Below are 19,807 nucleotides of genomic sequence, written 5' to 3'. Positions count from 1 at the left end.
GTGGGTTTCTGGCATCTGGACCTAAAAACGCAACTGAGGGTTATGAGGGAGACACGCAGACCCATCATTCTGGTTGCTCAGCGCACCCCTTCCAGCTCCACGCGATTGTTCACAAGCGCCACCCTGAGCAGCTGCTCCGCGTTCATGGAACCGGGGACTTTTAGAGCATCCTGGGCCAAAGTGGAAGTGCATTGTTCCAAAAACCTCAAATGGCAACTAAACTGTGTCGATGGTATAAACAGGAAAACGTTCAATGGCACAGAAATCGGGCTTTGAAAACGTGTACCCCACCCCCATCCACAATTTGACCCAATTTCACCAAACTCTTTGAAGGGGATCAAAAGCAGGCCTGGAATTCTTAAGCTACGACGCCTGTATGGGCCCCAAGCACTTCCAAGAGAAAAGAAAGAAAAAGAAAAGAAAAAAAGGATTAAAAACAAAAGGAAAGACTTCAGTACCTTACTGTGTCTAAGCTCCACATCTTCTTCCCCATAATCTGTAACCTCCCCAGCTTCTTCTACGTGATTGAGAGAGAGTTTGGGGATTTTAATTTTCTTCTGCATCACACTGTTCTCAAGGTCAGTTTTGTCCTCTAAAATGGATATTGAAAGTAAAATGTTGTTACATTAATCAGTGTTCTTACTTCCAAATGCTACAGGACTTAGAAAAAAACCCCTCCCATCCTTCAGTCCCCTCATACTACTATATTCGAATTAACCCATGGCGTAACTCAACTGATGCCCACTGGCAAGCCTAGAGATCCAACAGGCTGGCAATCCGGCCAAACACAGGAATTAATACTGCAAAATTCATGTGTCAATGAGTAGCCTGTGCTATCACTAAAATAAGAGTTGAAGATGCTGTAAATAAAACAACTTCCTAAAAACCATGTGTAGCACTCTAAATTACGTCACCAATAGTATTTTCATAGCCATAATCTGTTGCTGCGGTTCAAACTCTGTTTAGGTTTGCGGTGAAAATAGACTTGGGAATTCACGTTATGGTTGGAAAGCATCAGCTGTGAGCAGCACAGATCTATGGGCACGCATGGTGATGCACAGGGCTGGAAAAGGTTGGTACGGACCAAATCTGAAACGAAATCGCTACACGAACCCTATTTCATTAGTTAATGGTACCAATCCTTTTGCTTTAGATACACAAACCAGATAAATGCTTATATTAAACTTTGAATTTCATTTAAAAAATGAAGTAAAATATGTTCAAATCCAGAATATTCTAATGTAACTCAAAATCAGGTATTTCAAGAGATTATTTGGCAAATAAGTTTGGAATATTTGAACGTTCCTGAAAAGGCATGAAGGGGAAAGGGTATCGATAGTAGAGTCTCCCTAAATGTGCCTGCGATGGGGAAAACTCCTGCAAAGCAGACAAGGTCTTAACAGATTCACAAGCCTGACCGATTCTTCAAGACACTGACGAGCAGAAACCACCCCAGCTGTGAAGCGTCGTACACTGAACGCGTATGAGGAAGAAAACCTTGGGAGTTTCCTCGTCCACCTGCAAACTGTATTTCACAAGGTGTCCCAGGAACGGTTGTGAAGGTGCCGATGAGGACGGCATTAGTGAGCGCTTAGTGGCATTGACTTTTGCTTTCTCAAACCAACATCTCTCCACCTCAAAACGGTTACTGTCGACAGTGCAGGAAAGGGAAACAAAGGTAAATCACTGCTTAATGAGGAGCAAGGCATTAATGAGAAATGAATTACACAGACGCAATTCATTTTGTTGCAGATAGAAATGGATCTCTGGTAGGCAAATGGTGATATTACGGCCCAAGGCTATATAAAGAGAATAGGCACAGAACATGTAGAATAAGGCATCAGACAACCTGAAATGAAATGCAGATGGTAGCAATAAATACTAAGACAGATGCAAAAAGAAACAGATAAACAACAAGAAAGCAGCTAGGCTTATTTTAGATCATGGTCCATTCCCCAGAGCATCCCGAATGCTTCGCCCAGTAAAACAAAAGGCAATCCAACTGTTTCAGCTTCGAAAAATAAGCCCCTACATTTTCATTTATCTGGAAAATGTAGGTTCATCAGAAAAGTGAGATAACCCAACTCTGCTGCCAGGGTGCAAAGAAGAAAATCAGAGAGCCTGTCTTCAAACACATACAGTTCCAGACTAAAGGACAGAGTGATGGTATTGCTGGCTTCTTGGAAGGACAAAAATGTAAGAATAAATCAATCCATATTGAACGAAAAACAGAACCCACAACTTTTTCTGACTATATATTGTGGGGTATGGGACAGACTGAGGAACGCTTTGCTAAGATGCGTTCTCAGCATCCCTCAGAGGCCGAGCAGCACAGCACGCTGCAGAGCTGGCTCTCTGCACCCTCTGCCGCATCACCCGCCACAGAGGCGCAGAGCAACTCCTGCACCTACAGGATGCAGATCACAACTTGGACATAACAACTATTTGGAAGAACAGAAACATTGATCTTTGATTTTGGCTTTTCAAGTCAATTTCTAAGGCTAAGAAGACTGAAAAACATAAATGAAAGAAAATACTTAGCTTGAGGTGAAAGAAAACAATGGAAATCATCTGAATTCTTCATTCTCTCCACTCTCCTCCCAATTTCTCAGTTTGCCTATGAAATTTATGTTTGCAAAACTTCGCTGTTCAGCTGAAGTGTTTCTTTATGCACCTCCTTACAGATGCTCGGTTTGTACCTTACTGGTGTGTAACTATCAATATAGTTCTCTTTCATCTTTGACAAAGCTCTTCATTTGACTTTATTTTTACCCTGTAAATGAACCAGTAACTTCAAGAACGAAACTCTTTTCTTCCCACAGAAAACGTGAAGAAACATAAGTGAAAATGAGTTTATATAAGCTAAAGCTCAGAACTTTTAATTTAGCCAATGAGTGAATAATTTTATGTTCCTTTGCCTTCCAACAACAATACATATAGTATTTTCCTCCATATTCTCTGGTCTTTGTAGTCCTATTTATATCCAGCACAATCCATCCAGTGTGTTGGATATGAAAAGGCCTTTTGTTTTAATTTTATTATTTATTTTTAAGTGCATTTCCAAAATCTGTGGGCTTCTGCACTGCTGCAGATAGAGCCAGAAAAACCTCATTCCGAACTTGAGGCTGATGCTGGAGCGCTGGCTCTTGTTCTGTAAATATTAATGGAATTTAGGAAGGAGAGGTGGGGAGAGAGAGGAGAGCCGGGGAGCGGGAGCAGAAGCACAAATGTGCATTTCAAGCAGTTCTCCTTATGATTCTCTGTCTGTTGTTGCGCCAGCCTACAAGAGACAGGTATAAAAAAGAATCCAGCAAAGAGCAAAACACATGGTTTGGAGCCAGAAGAAAACCAGGATATGAAGCAAACGGCTGGAGAAGCTGCAATTCAGTGCCTGCAGCTACAGAAGAGTGAAGGGCAGCCCGAGAAAGGTGGCTCAGAGCCTCATTTTGCAATAACCCAAAATAATTTGTCTGGAGACTTTGTCCCCAGTCATTTAAACCTTGCTACAAGTTCCAAACTGTACCTTCCCTTAGGTGGCCGCTATTAGATTGTCATAGACTTGCAGCCATTGCTTTTCCTATCTATGGAATAAGCAGTTCAGTGGTACTGAGAACTAGTACTCAACAAACCTAATTGGGTGCTTGCAACAAAAAGTGCAACGTAGAAGCACAATACAAGAACAGACAGCACTGATTCTCTCTGGTCTTCAAGAAGGGACGTTCTGGAAGACACATGCAAACTAGGAAATACTGCTTTCGTGCATAGCAGCCATAATGCCAGACAGAGAACATGGTATAGTGCGATGTGATGTATAGATTAAAGCATGCTGGGAAAAGGTCAGAAAAGGCCAGACTTGGAGAGATCTTGTCAGTCACCTCCACCAGGTACAGAAGCACGGGGCGCAAGAGCCACCGCACATGGGAGCGTCTCTCCCCATACGGCCGCCTACAGAGCTGCTTGGGTAGTGAGAAGAAAACGAATCGCTGAGACATTTCAGTGTGGCTGGGAAGACATCTGGGCTCAGCAGTGCTGAAAGAAAGAGAAGCCAAACAAGCATTAGAGAATCGGTATCAACCAGCCAAGGATAAGGTGGCCCTGGAATGTTTTCTTCGGTTGGGCCTTTGTTTCAATGGCACCATCAGTGCATTCAGGCCAAAAAGCTTCAAGTCTAGAGCGGCAGGGAAATGGGGCAGACCAAGCGACCCAATGGGGCGGTTAAACTCAAGTAGAAACATGTTAGCGCTCTAAAACTGAACACTCTGTCACGGGATGTAGAACAAAACTATGGGAATCTCAAAGTCTCCTTCGAACATTCCTTACTTTCTAATTTAGAAGTAGGGATTGAACAAACTAATCCCTTCAAAAAACCAGTTCAAATGCTAATTTTTTTCCACCTTTGGAGTAGAAGCTGGAACAAAGAGGAAAAGAGAGCTCTGCGCTCCAAATGGATGAGGGATGGCAGGTTTGGGATCGGTCCAAAGAAGGGGCTTGGCAATGCTATAAATCTTACAGCAATAAAACGAAAGAACCTTGAGTAAAATTCATCCTTCCCCTACACGTTCAAAAAAATTCCAGCCCTTGTGAAAAATGATACACTGACAGATGAAAAAATATACCATCACCCTTCCTATTTCCAGGCATATATCCAACACATATGGACAACACCTGTACAAGATTCGCCCCTCACTGCCGCACCGAATCGCTTTGCTACTGATTTAACCAGGTTGCTTCTATAGAGCAGGTAACGTCACCTGCCTTGGCACGTTGTGCATCAGTTACGGCTCCTAAAGTAAAAGAGACTTATAAACCGAAGCAAAAACCCCACAAGCAAAGGTATACTTGGCACCTCAAAGCGAATACACACACCGAGCACAAAAAGGCAGGGATTTCTAAGTGCCACTTAAACACAAATCAACAATAATCAATATTGCTGTGACTGAGAAGGCAAACAGCATGATAGTAGAGAAAAAAAAGCCACCTAGTTGATTTGAAACTGGGAAAAAGGAATTATAAACTACTTTCTTTGCTAATTTAATGCAAACATTAAAGGAGGACTTCAGCAGGAAGAACAGATTTCAGGAAATATAATGATCCTGCAGGCTCAGAAGACATAACGGATACAGCAATACACTGAGATGAAGCCCAGCACCACGGAACAAATAACGCAACAAAGGGATGAAGTGTAGAAACAAGGATGAAGAACAGCAACAAAGAGATGAAGTGTAAGAGACAGGCAAGACTTGGGGCTGGAAATGGCAGAAAAAAACCTTAAAAATCAAGAGAAATGGACAAAAATGGTAGGAAGATATGTTGGAAGTATGTCTTGAGAGCAAAAACAGCAGCAAGCGAAGTCAGGGAAGAACAACACATCATGTAACACTGTGACAGGCAGGGCAGCAAGCACGGGAAGGTGAAGACGTGTTCTTGAGGAACCGGCCAAAAAGGCCATTAAATCTTGTGAAGTGAATTTCAATTAAGCGTAAAGAATAGGAAAGAGAGGGAAAATAATTCTTAATCAAATTGGGAAAAGGCAAGACAGAAAGGTCTTAAAACTACCGCTTGACAGGTTTAGAGATGATGGGCAGGAAGGATGATGTGCCAGAAGCCCGAATCAAGACCCGTGTCGTACAAGGGCTCTGAAGAAGGAAGAGAAAGATTGAGGAGCCAACCTCCTACAAAAGCAGAGGACAGATAGAAACGACTTCTACCTCTTAAGTTCTGTCTTAAGTCCTACATCACAACTGGCTCTCCCACGTTCAGATTCAACACAACAATACAAGGAAATTCAGTGAGCGTGGACCTGCTGCCGCTCTCAGGAAAGCCAGCCTCTGAAGCAATACGGCGAGGTCTGAAAGCAGGCTTTTTCTTGATTCGAAAGTTAATACAACTTCAAACACTAATTAACCAAAGCCAACATGGCTCAAAACTAATACAGCTAGAAATAATTGTTGTTCTTTTTTTCTTTGTCAGCAAACCCCTCATTTAAGGTTCAGTGGTATTAGAAGGGTACTTGGGTGCTGTAGAAACGGCCCAAGCTGAGCGATGCAGCAAAGACGACATTACGCTGAGAAACAGGCAACCATGCTCTTCACAAGCCTGAGAACAGTTCTAATCCCGGATCCAATATTGACTCAAACAGTGACCCTGACTAACCCAACCTTTCCATCCTCCTGGCTCCATCTTCCCCACTGAAGTATTGTGTGGATTTGTTAATATTTGTATGGTACTCTGAACACGTCTACCACAAAGGATTAGAGCTATTATGGAACAACTCTCCTAAACCTTTCTGAAACAAATACAATAGTCCAATATTACCATCAAATTAAAAAGAAGAAACCCTGAAAACAAGACCAATGCTAAAATGCTAGCCTTTCTATATTTCCTCAGGACCTACATATGAGACTCAACTATGGGAATTACTTCTTAAACGTTTGAACATGATAAATATTAAAAAAAAAACCCACCTACATTAAAAGCTATTTCTTTCTTTAAAAGTTCAAAAGTTCATTTAAAGAGATAATCAGTCTCAATGACAGCTACAATTTGTCAATCCGGCTGCCCCGACCAGTCAGGTTGTATTGTGCTGTAAACTCACATTAGGCCCAAGCTCTGATTCCGGTTTCCTTACGGCAAGGGCCACAAAGCCCCAGTGGCGTTGCCACCCGCAGCCTGCAGGGAGCAGCCCTGAACCCCGCAGCTCCGTGTGCCCGGGAAGGAGCTTGCTATGGAAACACTGGGCAGGATCTATGCATTTGTTTAAGTTTACGTGCAAAAATTGCAATGTGGTTCAGCCTCTACTATTTTTAAAGGGCTTCTTTTAAAAAAAAGTAAATAATTGACTGACTGGCACTTAGGCAATCCACGTGAAAAAATGTTTTTCTGTTAAATTATGAAAACGCAAACATTAACGTACATTTTTTCTCCTTTTCACTCCTCTGCAAAATTTAGCATATTTTAATTAGCAAGTGTTAGTTACCATAGCTACCATAACCATACCATCTTTGAAGCCTATTTTATTAAAATCCTGAAATTCATACTTCTACAGTGTCGCAGTTAAGCTTATACAACATTGACAAGCAGAACTGGTGGTGTGTGCTGCAACATATGCACACCAAGACCAAAAGAAATAACGACCGTGTAGGTCACCCTTATGTCTTCATGTCATAAAGAAGTAACTATTAAGTGACTTCTGACTATTAGCGTGAAGCAAGAAGCAAACGTGACTGAGGAACAAGCAGGTCTGTTGAAAAGAGTTTAAGATCAAAAAAAGAAAGATATTTCTTTCTAGAATAACCACTGTGATACAGGGAAAAATAAATATAAGGGTAAAATCTTTTTGCACAGATAAATCACAGCTTTTAAAATTCCCTTTTACTGGCACTTTATCCTGCTGGTGACATAAAACCATCACCACTATCACGAAGGTTGCTCCAAGACCCTACTTACCAGCTACAGTTTTAAAAGCTCCAAATTCTTTTTGCTGCTGCCACTTAAGCTTTGTGAAATGTGCCATATCAGAACGTCAATGCAGAACAAACCAAAATGACACAAAAAAACCCCCAATTGTGCCTTTCTATATGTCAGATATGCTCCTTCATCTCTCAAATATGCTCCTACAGTAGAATTTAGAAAAAAGGGAAAAAGACCTCCTTCCTTTATCTTCAAAGAGTGAAACCAGAAATGGCCCAACCGGAAACAGTGTGAAATTCAGCTTTAAACATTCTTTATAAATATTGCTACATTTGTATCCCAGACTGTACTTAAGAGTGAGATGGAGTTACTGTGTTACACAAAATTCTTTGGTGAACCTGCGTACAGCCGCATCTTTCCGTGGGTGGAAAGCTAACCCAGCAGCGCAAGCACCGTGGGACAAAGTTGTTGGGTTTGTTGGTTTTGCTTGGTTGGTTGGTTTGGGGTTGGATTGTTGTTGTTGTGGGGTTTTTTGGTTTGTTTTGAGGGATTTGTTTGTTTGTTTTTAAACACACGCAGTTACCTCAGCCTGCACAAGCTGCTGAGCTCCCTTGCAGTGCCCGCAGAGCACCCTTCCCACGGCAAGCACAGCAGACCGATGATCCAGAGCTGGACTTGCTGCCCAAAGGCAGCGACACGCAAGATCATCCACGGGTACTCCAGAAAATAGCCCAACAGCCTCAGCCTGCAACGCCTTTACTCAGGGCAGCACTCAGGATCACCCAAAAAGCAGCTGGAAGTGTTTAGGTATTTTTTCCTGGTGCCGTCTCTCCCCAGGTCCCTGTCACACACCGTATGAGCTGCGTGTCACCACGAGGGACAGACCTAGAGCTTTCTAGGAACAAAGAGTTAGCAAACGCTGGCCCCACCACAATAGTTCATTCTACAGGCTGGGAATGGAAACGTGACACATGGGCCATGTATTAACACAGGATGGAGCAGGGGTGCAGAGCGGCCGCAGCTGTGACCTGCTCTACCTGCTTCAACTCCCCAAGCTGCCTGAATAGTACAAGGAATTGAAAAAAAGCAAATAAAAAGCAAAAACCCCCACAATTGTGCCTTTGTATATCTCAGATATGCTCCTCCGTATCTCAAATATGCTCCTACAAATATGCTCTACCTGCTCCAACTCCCCAAGCTGCCGGAATAGCACAAGGAATTGAAAAAAAGCATGAAGAAGCACAAGACAACAGAAACACCAATAAAAGCTTTATGTTAATGTTACACATCAAGACCGCTTCCTGACCTAAATTTTGTATATACTCGATATCATGCAAGACCTCCTCTTGTGAATTCTCACCTATTCCAGCACTTGACAAAGGGTCTCTCCTCTCTCATCTACCCACAGCAAAGAAGGCTGCTGCAGCTTCTGAGCGTGTATCCACCCTCAACCTTACACAAAACCCAGTCACAGAATCACCTCATTTAAAATTGTTCTGAGATTTTACATCTTTCTGAAATACGCAGCAAATTACCTCACTGTGAGCTGTACAGATTTAAAAAAATCGCCTAACCTACTTCAATAAGTGGAGCATAACATCGTATAAAGGGGCAAGATAATACAGAGATGCACACAGGTATTAACACGTCTGCCGTGGCAGCTGGGGAATTGCTATGAGAATCTGATAGAGATGCATTGGTTACAATCGCGTGGGTGGCAAATATTGAGGGCAGCAGTTAGAACAATTATTTACTGTAGTCAGGAAAGAAGATAGTCGCTATTAACTTGTTAACAAACGGCGCCTGAAGCAGTGAACTTTAAAAAGCCCCTGAACCTCAGTTCATCCCACCTGCTACTCATAACTTTGCCAAGCAAGAAAAGGCTCCAACAAGGTCATCTAAGGATCATTCTAGCTCCTCTAAGGTGCATATACTATAGACAAAATTCTGCTACTGACTATGTTGGACAAGCGTGAAAAAATTGCAGGTGGCACACATATTTCAAGAAGAGGGACCAGAAAAACAGCTTTGGTATGTTGAGGAGCGGACAAAAGAGAAGGAAAAAGGAAAGGTGTGGATGATCAAAAAGACAGACTCCAACTCTTCCACAAAAGCTGCCTACTATTCTTGTATTCTCAACAAGATAGACCAGTTAACATATCACCTCAAAAACCACTATTCAGTGAAACTCTAGCCTGCTGAGCTGTATTTTCAATTCAAGAGGTATATTAAATTATTCCTTTATTATTACATGACATCAATTGCCTGTTAACCAAATGTTGAACTTGTTAGGGCACAAAAACGTCTATTTTAATCTGCATTCTGTGGTCCAAAGAACTGTCTTAGTCTGGGGTTAACCATTCTGCTTTGAGCCCTGCTCTTGGGCTCACTTCTGAACAAGTAGAGGCCGTCTATCACTTTGCTGTAATACTATTACATACAACTTCTTCCTGAAGTATTCAAACTAAGATAGTGTTTATCTCTTCACCATACCAACTCTTATCACAACTACTTGATGCTCTGACCATTCCCACCACACTTCCCTCTTTTTTTCCTCCCCCTTTTTAAATTCGGGATAGCTTTACAGCTGTGCCCTCTCCTCTACGGCAACAATGATACCCCACACAAGCACACAGGCTTCCAACCACAAAGGATCAAGGAAATCGCTCCTAGACTCTCTCAAATGAGGACAATTGTTTCATGAACTCTACACAACCAATGCTCCAGAAAAACTCTGTACTATGGGTATGAACAAGCACTTATCCCTGCGTGAACTCCTGCTTTACAAAGGTTGAACTTCGAAAAGTATCTACATTTCTTTAAACGTAAAAGGAAAGGAAAACTCTTTTCAAAGGAAAAAAATCAGGACTCTAATACGAATCTCGTATCTCTGTTCTTCCTCTATGCCTTTTTTTTCAGGTCACTAGAAAGGAAAACCAAGAGGATCTGTTTCCCAGGCTATGATTAACTCTTATTATATGGACAGTGTTTGACCATGAAAATATATAGAGATTTGCTTATTTGAGCAGCCTTGTTAAACCACTGTAAGAAAACTGGGCACCATTCAAACTGCAAGAGTCCTGTGCAGGCTCAGAAAGATGACATCTTCCTCCTTTATTCTTTTGTGGTTTTTGTCTGTTCAATTTAATATCTGCACCGTGTCTTTGATCCTGAAGCCTGTTTCTAACGGGGAATCCTTGGACCACAGCAGTAAATCTTTAAAGTCACTGATGTACTCATTTGTGCAGGTAAGGGTTCCTTTCAAAAATTCAAAATCAACGATGTATATTTTACATATAAAAGCAACCTCATATGCATTATTTACTACTAAGGTAGGCTAGAATCCTTTAGAATGAAAAGTTCTATGACAGCACGTGAAACATTACTGCAGACTTGTAAAATTAGTTTTTTAACTAAATAAAGAGTTTGGCTAACCTCAGACTTGGAGTGTTTGCCTTAATCTGTAAAAACAGAGTTGGTCACTATAAACGGTAAGTTGTGCTAAGATGTCTTCACATAAGATCAACTTTTCTTCCCAAGGCTTGTAACTATAATAAAAAACCCCAGCAATATTAAAACTTTGGGGAGAAAATTGCAACTTTAAACATAAATAACCCTTTGTATATAACATGGCTAATTCAATTATGGTAATTTTACACAGTGCAGGGTGGAAAGAAGCACAGAAGTAAGGATTCATTTGGTGTTCAGGCGAGAAGTCTTCCAAGCACATAAACTACAGATCTAGTCAGATATATTGAGATGTGACAGATGTAATAAAGATAACTGTATGTTTCTTTGCGTTCCTGGCTCAGCAGGAGAATTTCCTGAAGAAATTAAAATCTCTGGGGAGCAATTAGTGCAAATCACTAATGCAGGTAACAAGTCTTGTTCTCTGGAGGAAACAGTATATATTGGTTTGTTCTGGTTCAAGAGAGAGAAAACAAAGAGAAACTGTACAGAGAGCACTTCTCTTAGGTATGTACAGGCTCTGCCTGGAACAAGGGAAATGACCAAGTAGGTGCTGGAAAACTGATGCAGGCTGGTAGGCTTAGCATGTGAGCAAAATGCCTTTTACTTAATATTTTTCTGAAACACTTCAGTTGTGTTGAGATGAACGTGAGGAACAGAAAGGGCACCGCTTCTGCAGTTCCCCTCTGAGAAAGAGGAAGGTGAAGTCCAGTTGGGATGCCTTTGAGAAGAGGCCAAGCAAACCCTGAACGCCCACACCGCTGTCTTCCATGGATGTGATGGGTAACTTGCAAGAAATACTACACATAGCAATTCTCCTCTGTGACAGACAAGGACAGAGAACACACAGGCTGGTACGGGACAACAAAAACTTAGCAGCACAATCCACTCCTCTGGTAGGCTACCTTATCAGTTCTCCTGAACTCCTGGACTTTCAAATATTCAGAAATTGGTAAAGCTTTACAGGAAATGACATATATGCTGGCCTGTTTCTTGTTCTTTCCAGGCATCCATATGTGGACACTACTGGAAACAGGATAATGGTAAAAGTCGCTGTCTGAGTCAGGGACCAAACGGACCACAACCAGGCTGAACTGCTTCAGGAACTGTTACTTTCAAAAATAAAAATATTTTAAAAATACTAATTTTACATGACTTGGACACCAAGTTGCTCTGTTTAAAGGTGAGAACCAGCGTTGCCTTCTCAGAACTCAGTACCAGAGAGCAGAGGTTTTTCAGCCCATTCCATATTTGGGGAGACGGATGTAACCAGTGTTTCTCCTCAACTGGAAAAGTCAGGGTCAGAACTCAACGTCCACATTGCTGCCCAGACCGACATTTCAAACGGTCGTTGCAGTCTTTCAACAGCCTATTGGGCAAGTCCACACTAACCGGTAATTTGTTACAAACAACACCAAACTTCCCTTCTATGTCAGTTCTGGCTATGACAGCATGTCTCCTATGGCTGCAAGGGAACTACAGAGAGTCCTCAAGGCAACGTGCTGCCAAACAGTTGAGGACACACGTAGCGCGAGGGCTTAACCCATTTAAACGGCCAACATATAGGTTTATGTCATGGTATACACCTTAATTGGTCCTCTTCGTCGGAGAGGCATTTGTTAAGCTAAACATGAAACAAACCAAATGTAGCAAGACCAAGCTTAACAAGCATAGCATCTAAAGCTCTGGTTCCACTATTGCCTTCCAATTTGTGAAGTCACTTAAACTAACAAAGTGGATATAAAACAGCACCCCTCTAATTTGGCAGCACGCTGCCAAACTGCGAAGACATATAAATGACTCCATGCCCTATAAATGCTGTGTACGAAAACATTAACTTTGGGTTTTTTTGGTAAGTTTCTAATGTCAGCCCCGGCTGTGGAGCGATGGTCACTACCAGAGCTCGGGGTTATTTTGGAAGAGAGCTCAGGCAGGAGAGCGGTGCTGCCCGGCCGGGACCTGCAGCCCCTCAGCCACCCCATGGGACCCCCCACACCACCAGCCACTCCCTGGGACCCCCACCGCTCCAGCCCCCCCGGGCCCGCCCAGGCCCCGCGAAGCAGCGGGAGGGATGGGAGCCGCCCCCCCGGCATGGCGACCCCGGTCCCACCGCCTCCCCGCACCCCCAGGCTCTGAGCATGTGTCGGTGCGAAGCCGCCCCCTCCTCTCCCCCCCTCAGCGGGGAGGGGGCGGCATTTGGGGCTTCCCCCGGCCCGCCCCCCCTGCCCGGCCCGCCCTCACCTGCCAGGGCCAGGATCTGGGCCTTGTGCAGCAGCAGGCGGTCGCCCCACTCGCCGGGGCTCTCGTCGTCCTCCTCCGCCTCCTCGGGGTTGCGGTACACCGTGTACACCTTCTGGTTGTCGAAGTCGAGCCGGGACGTGGGGCTGAAGTCCCGCACGCAGGAGACGGGCAGCGCGTAGCAGACGTTGTCCTCCAGGAACCGCACAAAGGCGTACATGGTGCGGCGGGCGGGGCGGCCGCGGCCCCGCGCTGTTATTGTTCCTCACAATCCGCCCTCTGCGCTCGGCTGAGCTCGCCTGGCCGCGCCGCCAGCCGGGCAGCGCCGGCTCCGGGCAGGCACGAGCAATCCAGCGCGGAGCGACGCGAGGCGAGGGGCGGGTGGGGGCGGGAGGAGCAGCCCCCCCGCCCGGCTCTCCCAGCTCTCCCGCCCGGGCCGGGACGGGAATTCCCCTCCCGGCGGCTCCGGGCGCGTCCCGGCTCCTCCGCGGGGCTGGGGCTCGGGCTCGCCTCCGCTCGCCACCCGGCAGGCCCGGGCCTGCCCCTCGCACCTCCGCCGCGGAGGGTGTTGGGTCGGGCAGGTGCTCTCGGACAGGGAACTGCTGGAGAGTCCAGCGCAGGGCAACGGAGATGCTGAAAGGAGTGGAGCATCTCCCGTGTGAGGAAAGGCTGAGGGAGCTGGGGCTCTGGAGCTGGAGAAGAGGAGACTGAGGGGGGACTCATTCATGGGGATCAATATGGAAAGGGGCAGTGTCAGGAGCATGGAGCCAGGCTCTTCTCAGTGCCAACCAGTGACAGGACAAGGGGCAATGGGTACAAACTGGAACACAAGAGGTTCCACTTAAATTTGAGAAGAAACTTCTTCCTGGTGAGGGTGTCAGAGCCTGGCCCAGGCTGCCCAGGGAGGTTGTGGAGTCTCCTTCTCTGCAGCCATTCAAACCCGCCTGGACACCTTCCTGTGGAACCTCAGCTGGGTGTTCCTGCTCCATGGGGGGATTGCACTGGATGAGCTTTCCAGGGCCCTTCAACCCCTGACATCCTGGGATTCTGTGACAGGCCGGGCAGGGTCAGCTGGTGCTCGCCAGGCACTGTGTGGGGGGACATGGGGACGGCTCCTGCCCCTGGGCTCGCCATGGTCCGGCTGGGCCTGGCAGGATCCCCACAGCATCGCTCACCCTTGAGCTCTGTTGCTCAAGCACGACACAAGTAAAGGCCCCAGGAAGCTCCTTTTCAGAGTTAAAAACTCCTCGCACCTGTTCCAGATCAACAGGCCTGCTCCCAGGGGAGGTGACACACAGTCAGCTCTGAGGCCGGGGCAGCGCCAGCAAGTGCCCATGAGGAGAGGAGACCGGGTCCTTCACAGACAAACCAGACACAACGCCAGGCTCGCCTGCCAAGTACCAACAGGATGTGCACGGCTGTTCTTAACTGAAGGGCTCCAGGGCAATGCAGAACCACCTGTGCTCAATGGTACCGTCCAGTGGTGGTGGCTGGGGGAGCACAAACCTTCCCCACCCTGCCCCAGAACAGCACAGAGAGGTGAGAAACTCTGTGCAGGTGTGCACAGACAAGGGCTAGAGGCCACGCCATTTTTAGCACAGATTCCTGAGATTTTGGAGACACGTACTGAGTATGGAGGTTGGGAGCTTCCTGTATGAAAAAACAATGTGGCAGCATTGCTTATGGTCCACAGCAAACTCTTATCCATGTTTCTAGTGCTGAAGTACCCAACCAGACTTAGAACACAACAATAATATGTGAAGAATTATTTAAAGGAAAAAAATAAAACACAGAATGAGTAATAAACAGCAAGAGAAGGGCATCGCTGCTTTTCTGTTTGCAAGAAGCCAACAAAAAATGAAAACTGGGGTTTTTTTGGTTTGCATATCCCTAAGGTTTGCAGTACTATCTGTACCCAATACCTTGAGTTTAACCACACTGAAAGTGGAAAACCTGAAGTAAAGTTCCGACTGAGCAGTGGCACAGGTTGTCCAGAGAGCTTGCAGAGTTCCCATCCCTGGAAATAACGCAAAAGCCATCTGGATATGGTCCTGGGCAACCTGCTGCCATTTGCCCTGCTCGAGCATGGACAAGATGAGCTCCCGAGGCCCCTTCCACCCTCAGCCCTTCTCTGAAAGTATCAAACACTTACAGTTATGCCCAGCAGAAGTCTGTCTGTCTCTTAAGCAATACATGAAAACATAAAGAATGCATACAGTATAGTTAAGCTGAGGTAAATATTTCAGTAACAAGCTGTAAACTTCCCAAACAATAGTAGCAGCTTTATTATTTTAGCAATTACAGAGTTTTGCAAATACTTCAGTTCAAGATTTGGGATTTAAATGGCAGTACTTTATGTTAACAATAAAGTATTGCCAGACCGGTATGTAATTACAGGCAAATATAAGTGTGCTACAAAGTACGGGTGACAAATGTATTCTAGTAGCTAGGCTGCAAGGGAAATGAGATTCCAGCAAAGATTGTGTTGCTGATCAAACAGCAACAGCTGCCGTAGCGCTCTGATCTCCTCTACCTCGTGTCACAATGGAGGCAGAGCTGCAGAAAGACGACGAGACGGGCCGAGAGCTGGAACTGCTCCGTGGACACTGTTAAAATTACGTGACGGACAATTTTGTCCCACTAAGTTCAGTGGCTAGTGGGGGATTCGGTACACCGACTCTTGCCGGGATTGTATTTCCTCCACAGCTGAATTCTGATGGCAACATCTAAGGCTGCTGTCAAGGGAGAGGACACAGGAAGATGGAGAAACTGGAAATGGAAGCTAAAGACTCAAAAATTAGGTTGACTTGGAAGGGGAAAGATCTCTTCAAGTGCCAAGGAGGCCCAGATAATTTTCCCCCATGAAAGAAGACCAAAGGACTTAATGCGAAGGCAACCAGTGCCATAGTAGTGTGGGTTTGGTTTGGTTTGGTTCCTTTTTGGGGGAAAGGGAACACTCCAAACTGGTATTTGCAACATTTGATGTTTGAAGGTTCAGTTACAGCCAAGGCTGTACAGATCTTTGTATCAGCAGCAAAAAGAGTTCTCGAATCCTTTAGAAAGGCTGTTTCACAGTTCTCCACTGAAGGTCGTTTTTGGGAACATATGAAGGATTGGGCTGATAAATGCATGTTTACACTTGGTCCCCAGCACACAGATTGAGCCAGAAGGCATTATAATGCTAAAGAATTAATAATAATCCCATACATTTCTGCCTACAAGGAAGAGTGTTAATTTCTGGCTTTAAAATCTATAAATAATCTGCACTGGTTAGCTGTGAAGCTGGGGAAAAGATCCATTTAAGCACAGAATGAAATACAAATATTGTCACTCCTTTGCTTTGGACCTTTCCCATACTACTAATGGTTGGCCAGCTGTTTTAACACCGAGCTTAGCCCAGGGTTTAAAGATGTAGAGCTATTTTAAAGGTGTAGATTTTAAAACTCATCGTTAAGGGAATTACTAAATCCTCACCAGATTCAAATCCTCCAGCAAGTCCAGCCTTTTAGAAACAACACAACCCTGCTGAGAAGGAGATTGTCATACTTTCAAAATACAAAGGAAGCCTCGGCTTAAACAGTAAACGTGTCGCTGCAAGGGTCAGGAAAGCACAAAGCTCAGTCCCAGCCCCTGTGGGACTCCAGAGTGCTGGTTCCCTGCAGCACTACCCGGATTTTGCTGCTGCTGCTTTTCTTGGAAAGTAAAAAAGTGTTATAAGCAAGAGCGGATGCCTGCTGGTTTGATGTGCACTCTGTGTTTGCACAAAAGGTGCAAAATGAGAAGCTAATAGTACCAATAATAGTTATGCAGGTGCTCAACATCAAAATGAGACCCATCAGGCACGTTACTTCCATGTTTAATACCAAACCTTCTAGGAACACCGTATTGATTTTAAGATTCTGATGAAGAAATTCCCATCTTCTTTTACCACTCAGGTAGAGAGGCTTCGCTGCCACCTGACTGCTCAGCAATGGACTATTACTGGGAACCCCTACATGTTTAATATGTGGTTTTCTTGGGAATTTGTTTTTCCTCCTAGTAGTGCACTTTTACATAATTGCTTTCAAGCTCAAACGGACCTTGAAGGTGTATTCCCAATTTCTGTGGGTAACACAGTATTTTAACAATAGCATTTAAAGTCATAAAGCTTAAAGAATAACTCAGATAACAATGCACAAGAACTGACGACTGTTCAAAGGTTGATGTACGCACACGCGTACAATCTACTCACAAGCTGGTTAATTTTTACCAAGAATGTGATCAATAGGGTGGTCAGAAGATACCTCTGCTCCATAGTATCATTTTTTATCTTACAATAAAGTGCAAAATAAGTTCATTTTCAGGTATGATTGAATCTTGCTCTGAACAGTCATATAGAGAAGGGGTAGATCTACTAGCCAGACAAACGCAGCATGGCAGGCACTCCTAAGGGGTGTTACCCTCTGGATTTTGAAGTGATTTTTGACTCTCAGGATACTGTTGGCAGACTCTGCTTCGAGCATCAAATTCACACAAACAAAAAGAAAGAGGTTGAGTTCCTACATCATCCGAAAACATAGACAAGATAATATCTGTGCCCACATGCAATTTCTGAAGCATTCCAATACCAAGAGAATAGTATGGGAGCCTAGATTACATAGATAAATTCTTAAGAGTTCATCTTGTGAAATCTGTGGCCTTAAACCATCCTCAGCAGAGGAAGGGCGTCACTGCAGAGCTATTTAGTCCCAGTTCGGAGAGTGATCTAACCTTTCTTGGGGCGGAGGGTAATACTCAATCATCTTTTACATTAAACCCGCATGTCCTAACGGAATATTCTTTCAAATAAATGAAACCTAAGGAACATTTTATGGGCCCATTCGCATAGGAAACACTTATTTCCCAGCTGGTGTATTCTGTAACAAGAAAAGGTGATGATTAAGCCAAAGTGACCACTGGAGAAGGCACTTTCCTCACTGTTAATGACTGGCTGGAGAAACCAAGGGCCAAAGAAAAAGCCAGACAGTCATTAACTGCCAGAAATTCCTGACCTAGAGGTCATTATTACAATTATAAAACTGGAAAATGAAAAAGTAATTATTTTCTTTGGGTTTTTCTATGTATTGAGGAGGTAAAATTCCAGTGTCTGTTGCTGTGGATACTGGTCTGTGCGATACTCACCGTTCCCATCGTGGCAGGATGCGCAATGGACAGATCTGGGACTGGCAGCCCTTCAAGAACCTGTGCCAGACTCGACTTTCCTTTTCCAAATTCCAGGTTAAGCCAACTTGTGGTGGACTCAGCTTTAAATCCCGCCCTTCTGGTACCACTGCCACTGCCTTCAAGAACGGCTCTGAAGACACTATTGCCATTGCAACCCAAATGATCTGTATTGCTCCTACTAATGACTTCACCCTATATATTTCCACTCTATCTGGAAATCTTGAGATTTTCCCTTTCTTCTTTTTCAAACCCAACTTTTCCCTGGCTTTTGATATTCATTTTACTAATATGACTTTAAACGTAGCTTTACATGTATAGATTTTGCACCACTCCAAGAATTTTATTCCTTCTGCGCCTTAATGACAAAGTGACTTCCATTTGGCAAGGACTAAAGTCTCCTTGTAACCTTTGGCCTTCAGTGTAAAATATCATTACTAGACAGTGCTTGTGATTATGTTATGCTGTAGACAGAGCTCCTGAGTAAGAAGGTATTAATGATCTGTTTTGGTTTTCTATTCTCACATCTGTTCTGTCTTGAAGCAGCATTTCTATCTCATACGGACAGGGAAGGTGACCCTGCAGCCCTTTTCTGGACAGACCCATTCTGCCCGAGGGGTTCCCACAAGTACCGTGGGATATGATCTATGCACAGCAGAAAAGGAGGTCAGCTACTACTGCACATACTCACATTTCCACTTCCCTTCAGCAGCCTGATTTTAGCGAGAGACCAGACAGGCTCTGGAGATGGTTATTGCTGGTTTGGAAGGTTCTTGACAATTAACAGCAACAGGAATGGGATTGCAGGAGGGCAGAGTCAAAACTATTTAAAGAGATATGTTTTCACACCCCAGTGCTTTTTAATTCATGCTCTTGTCATATTCCTCCTAATCCCTTTGAGGACAGGCTGCATTTCAGTATGAAGTGAGTGTTCAGAAAATGCTCCCAGGAATTAGTGCTCACATGTCATCACTTCAGAAGATCGAGTTGTCCGCTTCTAATGCGAGTCACAGCCAGAGATGGACCAGCAGCTCTTCTGACGAACATCAACTCATGCGAGCACGTGAAGTCCTGTTGTGGAAGGTGAATGGCAGATAGCAGAGCAGGAATAACCCTCGGAATAGTCCAGAAAAGCGCCTTCCTCAGACGTGTCTCGTTAATAATCACATTTAAATTAAAATGAAATAATTCTGAACACTGAAACTGCTGGAAACTGAAATTGCAAGTGCTCACTGCTATAAAAACCTTCACTACATTCTGTGAGCCTCTCCACTTCTACTAAAACCAGGTATGTTTACCATTGATGAGTTACAAACGAAGTTGTACCTGGTCTGTGCTAGTAGGTAAATAAGTACATTACAAAACGCCACAAACACAACAAGTAAACGTTAACTGGAAGGAGCTGCTGTCACCCAGATCCCAAAAATTCATACCATGGGATAACTGTGACAGTCACCACCAGGAATCCTAGTACTTCAAGGAGGAGTAACTC

The 19,807-nt window shown here is 44.4% G+C and overlaps 1 protein-coding gene across 4 annotated transcripts in view; it reads right to left on the bottom strand.

Moving 5' to 3' along the window:
* Positions 1 to 19,807, bottom strand: part of BEND5 (BEN domain containing 5) — an 876,445-nt gene that overhangs the window by 349,563 nt on the left and 507,075 nt on the right. The window contains exons 1-2 of one of the 4 annotated variants that reach the window (XM_065842089.2): positions 13,120 to 13,425; positions 459 to 592 (exon numbers count right to left, since the gene is read on the bottom strand). The exons of 1 other annotated variant lie outside the window; for it this stretch is intronic. In XM_065842089.2, coding sequence (XP_065698161.1) covers positions 459 to 592; positions 13,120 to 13,336 — 351 coding nt within the window. In that variant the 5' untranslated portion in view covers positions 13,337 to 13,425. Of the gene's footprint in view, positions 1 to 458; positions 593 to 13,119; positions 13,426 to 19,807 lie in introns of those variants that run through there. 2 more of the 4 variants (XM_065842088.2, XM_065842090.2) reach the window with 2 other exon arrangements.

The sequence above is a fragment of the Patagioenas fasciata genome, chromosome 6 (genome assembly GCF_037038585.1).
Source record: "Patagioenas fasciata isolate bPatFas1 chromosome 6, bPatFas1.hap1, whole genome shotgun sequence".
Lineage (NCBI taxonomy): Eukaryota > Metazoa > Chordata > Aves > Columbiformes > Columbidae > Patagioenas > Patagioenas fasciata.
This window is presented reverse-complemented; position numbering and strand designations above follow the sequence as displayed.